This window comes from Cheilinus undulatus, linkage group 9 (assembly GCF_018320785.1).
Source record: "Cheilinus undulatus linkage group 9, ASM1832078v1, whole genome shotgun sequence".
In the NCBI taxonomy this organism is placed as follows: Eukaryota; Metazoa; Chordata; class Actinopteri; order Labriformes; family Labridae; genus Cheilinus; species Cheilinus undulatus.
In genome coordinates this window covers 44,488,265-44,495,095 of record NC_054873.1, presented here as the reverse complement: position 1 = coordinate 44,495,095, position 6,831 = coordinate 44,488,265, and the positions used below count along the sequence as shown (strand labels likewise).

At 39.4% G+C, this 6,831-nt stretch overlaps 1 protein-coding gene across 1 annotated transcript in view; it reads right to left on the bottom strand.

The window, feature by feature from the left end:
- Positions 1 to 1,371: 1,371 nt before the first annotated feature.
- LOC121515101 (matrix metalloproteinase-15-like) overlaps positions 1,372 to 6,831 on the bottom strand; it is a 36,342-nt gene continuing 30,882 nt past the window's right edge. Inside the window, exon 10 of the mRNA XM_041795700.1 lies at positions 1,372 to 5,887. Within this exon, the coding sequence (XP_041651634.1) occupies positions 5,406 to 5,887 (482 nt within the window). The 3' untranslated portion in view covers positions 1,372 to 5,405. The remainder of the gene's footprint in view (positions 5,888 to 6,831) is intronic.

Genomic DNA, 6,831 nt, shown 5'->3' with positions numbered 1-6,831 from the left:
TTGAGTCTCTGCCACGGACATCTTCGTACTAGGCTACATATGTCTGCTAGTTCCTTGCTGGAGTGTGACGTGATTTGTGTCGTGCGCAGGTGCGATGGATTGCGTACAAACTAATAGAGCGTCGGAATGGTATTATTTTAATACTTCTCATCCAACCACAATCAAATTCACTCAGATGGCGCAATTTATCTGGATAGGTTTTTGGGTTTTTTATTTGTTTTTTTTTTAACAATGACAAGCCGGAATGAAAACAAGCTTTAATGAAATAGGAGTAACAAGGCTATTTTTTAAAATGTAAGGAGTAGAAAGTACAGTTAATTGCGTGAAAATGTAAGGAGTAGAAGTCAAAGGTAAGCTGAAAAATAATTACTCCAGTAGCATAGATACCCAAAATTTCTGCTTAAGTAAGGTAGCGAAGTATTTGTACTTAGTTACTTGACACCTCTGAACACTTGAAAAAGTTTATTTTAAACTAGTATTCTACACTTTAAATACTTGATTTATATCACTGCAGTGAACTTAAAAGAATTCATTTTACACTAGTATAGCACAATTAAAATCATAAGGTAAGAATCAGTATTTATTACTCAGAAATATCAAGTCAGTGTAATTGCAGCTTTTTTTAAAATTACTTATTTGAGTTCACAAAAGTCAAGTTCATTTTACTTGTTATTTCTGAGGCATGTGTTTCCACAGTTTTTAAAGAAAGCCCAGCTTATTTAAATTTACAGTAAAGGTGAGTAGTAGCCAGCTTATTTAACTACAGTATTCCTAAAAATTCCAAAATAGAACACTATTAATGGACTTTCAGGAAGTGAACCTTAATTGGACCTTAATTTTGGTCCTTAATTGCAATGCTGACAACCTTATTTGAAAAATAACTTATAATTTTTACATCAGTCCTGTACTTTCTTAGAAGATGTTGAACTGAAAAACTACAAGTAACTTGGGCTGTCAGTTCTACAGACTCAAGACTGGATTTTTCTCTATGTGCAGTGATAACTGTATTATTAAAACAGCTGTGAATGGAGTACTAATAAACATTCAATGGAAACACACATTAAGTAAAAATGCTTCTTTACTGTAATGCACTGTGATCCAGGAAATGTGTTATTCTTGTACTATATCTGTCTATATGAACACAAAACCACTCGTGGTTGAAGTGGTTGTTACTTTATATCTTGTTTACCTCATTTAAAGCAATCACTTTTATATGTGTTGTGCTGAAAAGTGCAATTAAAGATGTATTTTTAGATGCAATGGTTCCCCCTTGTGGTCAGAGATACCACTGACTCTTCATATTTGAAATGTGAACATCAGCTTAAAAGTAGCTGGAGAAAATGAACCAAAGAAGGCTTGTGTTGCTTTTACCTGTGAGTTTTATTGTGATTTTGAAAATGTACTCTACAGAGGAGTGCACAGGCCTAACAGAACATGCCCTGCATGCATCAAGATTGTCATAAAAATCTACTGTTATTGTTACAGAAATCTCCACAGAAACAAATTTACAAAGCTACAAATTAAAAAAGTACAAGAAATTTTTTAAACTTTCCCTCATGCTATTTATAGTAAAAAAAAAAAAAATATGCCCCCCATTATTCACAGAAAAAGGCACGACGAAATGTTAAGGTAACAATGTAAGGAAATGAACCCAAAGAGCATATTAATGCCAGAAACAGACAGTCATGAGCTCAGTGGAGACATTCGGCCATTCTGAGTCACTTTCTGCAGATGTTTCTATGCATTCGGTACATTTTAATGCTTGAGTTAACTTTACAGGAGAGTGCAGAGGAAAATGAATACATCTGGGAGTAAAGAGGTATGGTAAGGGACAGCTGTGAAACAAAAACAAAAGTCTAAGAATAGAAAAATAAACAGAAAAGAAGAAGAGGAAGAGAGGAGTTGGTGACAGAGGAAGTCATCTCCAGCTCAGGATAACAGGCAGAATGAAAACAAGATGACTTGAAAAGAAGGAGCGGACTCAGAGTCCCGATCTAGGTCAGGAGGCACAACGCCAGCGCTGCCCCTCCCCAAACTCCTTCCTCCCCTATTTCCTGCTGTCGCTCCTCCTTTCCCAGAGAAAAGTGTGAAGGAAATGCAGGCAGAGCCCACCCTCTCTTTCTCTCCCTCATCATCCATTTCTCTCATTTCTCTTCATGCCCTACCACCATTTCCTACTTTTTTTTCTTCATTTTTCCCTAAATCCCATCACTCCCCCCTCTTCATGCCTGACTGTACTAAATCAGCAGCATGTGGGCTTAATGGAAACCAGACCCTGACCCATTCCTCTCCAGCCTGCAGGCTTCTCCCATGTCCATTACAATACAATAAGATTTGACTGAATTAAGCCTTAGCATTAGAAGCGATAACAGGAGATAGAGATACTGAAATGAGTTTCCTCTTCACATGAAATGAGTTTCCTCTTCACAGGTTGAGCTGACATGGATCAAATTTGTATAAACCACAACGTTTTTAAATCTTCTTGTTAAATGTGAATAAATCCCCAGGCTCTTGTATTTCACATAAGCTTTGGCAGCAGCTGTATATCAATACGTCTCCTCTGGGATTGTGATTTTAGTGGTGCAGTCTGAACAGTTACCTTGGCTGTGGTGGGAGGAGGGGAGGCTGGAGCCCAAATGTCTATGTGCAAAAACTTGATGTGCCTTTGTTTGGGTAAGTGGTCTCTAGGTTTAAGTGTATGCGTCTGCAAATGTGGACAAGGGTAACTGCACACAACCGTGCACATGCATGCACATATGAGTGCAGTTAAGGTTTTTTTTTTTTTAAATCATGTGATGTTTGAGCGTGTGTGTGAGAAAGAGAGGGCAGACATAATGGGCTCAGTGGGAGACAGGCGGTCATGGACACACACAGCTGTCTAACATTCCTGCGCTGGTCGAAGATGAGCTTCTGAATTAGGGTAAAAGGTTTTGCTTTGCACAAACATACTCTCACACAGACAGACAAAAATGCAGTCAAGCAACCTCAGCAAAAACAAAGACAATAACCAGAAACAAAAAGTGCAAACAAGATGCTTTGAACAAAGGGAAAAAATCAAGAATGGTTAAGGCACCATAGTCGGACATATGGAAAACTTTTTCTCTCATTAATGCTTGTTTTTATGTGTTTTCATAGCTAAAAGCAGTATTCTGCTTCAGTACACTGTATGTGCATTAATGACTTTGTCTGCATTAATAGAACAAATAAATCAGCCACTACTAATCTAAAGGAGTGATAAAAAGGGACGCTCATAGGGCCAGATCTACAAGGAATAGTGCATCTGCTAAAAGCAACAGGATTTGCACAGAATTAGCCCCCACTACTTGCCCTGTTTTTGCATCATATCTGCAAAATTAATGATAACATGCACCAACACCCCCATAAGTACTGCTGCTCACAGTCAGCTGGAGTGTTTCTTCGACAATTTATTGCTTTCTGAAAGGAGATTGGGGCCATGCATGGCCACAGTTCATGATAAATCTGATGAACAATACGTTTCAGTTTTTAAGATTACTTTCTAGGCTTTTTGCCTTTATTTTTATAGGGGGGCTAAAAATAGACAGGAAATATGGAAAGAGAGAGACATGCCTGAAATAGCACCAGGATTTGGAAACAATCCTGAGACTGCAGATGCACCAGTTGTGAATGTTAGGGCCCAAAACCATTACTGATGTTAAACTTAGCTATTTAGCTGATGCTGATGTTTTTTTCATCCCTTCTTATGGTGCAAGACTCCCATTATGCTAACATTTTCTCATATGTTTGTCCATGAAAACATATTAGAGTTAGCAGATGCCAGCATAGAATTATTTTGCTGATGACTACTGTTTGAAAACAGCGCCTATATTGCCCCATATCACCTCTGTGTATGGGCACCTGCTCTACCAACTTAGCTAAACTAGCACTATATTTCATGTTCTCAAACATTGTCTCTCCATAATGGGACAGTAGTGCAGGCCCAAGGCCTATAAACACACTAGCAACTGAGAGAGCAGAGAGAAGGGGAGAGAAATAGAGAACTGCATTTATTTAATACATGAGTTTTAAGGTGTTACATAGCACCATTTTTTCTGTCTTAAGTAATTAGCACTGAGCTTTGTGAATTAGTTGCGATTTGCAACAAGGTTTTATTTGTATAGGTATGGAGCAATTTTGTGCCAAATTCATGATTATTTCCTAATTTGCATGCATGCATGCAAATGGGGCAGATGCACCCTGGATTCTGTCTGCCTGGTAGAGCAGTTTGTCTAGCTTTCCCCTTTGTGCATGCTTTGTGGATTACATTGTCTTTTTCTCTAATTTGCACAGATTTAGCAGGTGCAAAAGCAGCACAATCCTTTAGTGGATCTGGCCCAGACAGTTTAATACGCATTGCCTGGGGTAATGTGTCACAAACTAATCTGTTAGATCTTTTTTTTGTTTGTTTGTTTCAATGGGTAACATAAAGATCGGGTCTGCAATTCAAGTGATGCTTTAGTTTGTCACTTTTCATATGCAAGTAATCTGCTACTAAAAAAATGCACTGATTCCCTTTAGATTTTGTCACCACAAATAAAAGAAAAAAAACATATGTTATTTACACATATGTTATTTTCTCTCTTACCTAAAGCTGTGAACCTGCAGACGGTACAGCTGCAGTTGTAAGCAAGCATAACAAGCAGATTCAACTAGTGAGATGTTAGTGAGGACAGCACTTACTATGTGGAAATATTCCCATTGTTGTATTGTTTTCATTGAAACAGCTGGGACTGATATTGTTTGTCTCTTCCTAGTTCAATGTCATATTTGAGGATAATCAAGAGCTGTAAAGGCTATATGGCATCTGTTATCTAGGGCTATAAACTAGGCTGTGCAGAGATATAGAGTCAGTGCACCACAAGAAAGACCTGCAGTTGACCACATGTTTTTGTCTGAGCAATATAACCAAAGTATAATGGGTCATGAAAGGGTATTCATAATACATTTCTCCTCTCTCTTTAGCATGACCAGTCACTTCTACATGGCAGAACTCTTGTAATGTAAAAAGATGCTTTTTAAAGAAACATTACCCAGCATTAATGTGTGTCTTTACAGTACACATAAGGTGGCTGACATTTTTTTTCTTGTAACGAATAAGAAAAGCATGTGTATTTTCCGACTTTAGAAGGCACAAAAGGAGGCATAGGAGGGAAACTTGAAGGCCAGTAGACTGCAGCTCCACAGGCATAAACTTTACCACTTTTGCATTCATTCACATGAGCAATAAAAGGTGTCATAGCGAACGAGGCCAAAAACAGTGACTCATTCTCTGCTTTCTTCAACTTTAGTACTCAGTCAAAGCTTCTTTCCATAGAGCCACAAATCAAACATTTGAAGCCAACGTCTGTACCAGACAAATGATGGATACCCGTTGAATGGTCTAAATTTCACACCCAGTCCTGCAGCGAACGCTTGCAGTGCACCAAAGCCCTCGGTGTCTCCTTGTTCTGCAGAGTCCTGAGGATTGCATAGATTAAGACGAGAATACACAAGATGAGGACAAGAGGAACGCACACCATGACCAGAGTCATGACCTTTGATTCATTGTCGGCCACCGTCACGACCACGTTCACCTCTCTGTCCTCGTCCTCGTCCTCTGTGCTGTCAGGCTTAGAGGTCAAGTTTTCCTCTGTGCTTGTGTCTTTGTCCCTGCCCGTGTCTGGCTCTTTGTGCTCATCTCTGCCTCGGTCTGAAGGGTTGATTGGTTTTTCTTTTGGCTCCTGCTCAGGGTCTGCATCGGGTTTAGGGTCAGGGACTCCAACACAGCCCATGAAATCCTTTAGGATTGAGCGAGGGTAGCCTTTGTCTGCTTCTGTCCTGTGGTTGTCAAACCTCCAGTAGTTTGTGCCTTTGTAGAAATAGGTGTATGCTGCATGAGAGAAAGAAAGAAAGGTTTAAGCCAGCCAAATTCTGGGCAATTTATGCTAGGACTGAGGGATGATGGGAAAAGTGGCATTGTGGTATTTTCCCCCTGAGATATACAGTATACTGAAAAAAGGCCTAAATAAGGGCAATCAAAATATCTTATAAAGCATGTGGGAGGCATCCCAAGCTCTGCAGGATTAAGGGAAAAAATGGAGATGTTTACTGGTGTAGATTTAATCATTAAAGTCCCCAAAAGTCACACGAGCTCTAGGCTCGCTGAACATGCTGCCACAAGAGATTCAAAGGCATCAACAGCGTCAATGAGAAGGCGCAATGGCTAGCTTCAAGAGGAAAAACAAGTAAGAGGCAACCATTTATGGTTCAAAAAATATTATTAAACTTTTGAAAAACTGAGTGACTTCTTGAAGTGTACGACAGCGCCAGTCTGGAGAGCATTTTAGCAAGCACATTCAGAGACAAACTGTCATGCAGACACCATTCTTTGCTGCCGCAGTGGGTCCTTTGATTCTTCTTCGCTAGTCTAAAAACAGTAGCTCGTCCATGCAGTGCTTTCCAGCAGTGAAGAAGAATTGATTTTTTCGGTTTATAGCGCCAACATTTGGCATGGCAAAATATAAAGTTAAACCAAACGGTATCAGATCAGAACATAAACTCATGTACTTGCTCATACCAATACCTGCATTTTAAGCAGTATCAGATGTATTTCAGATACCGTTGTTGGAATCAGACCAACTCTTGTAATCATCTGCATATAGATGAAACAGTACGTTGTGTTAAAGCCATGTATAATTTTTCTAAGGGGCAGCAGATAAAGAGTGAAAAGCAACGGCCCCAGGACAGAGCCCAGCGGGATCTATCAAGGAGAACCAACACTAAACCATCCCCTGCATTGGTGACATTAAAGAAATACGCACACATGCATAAAGA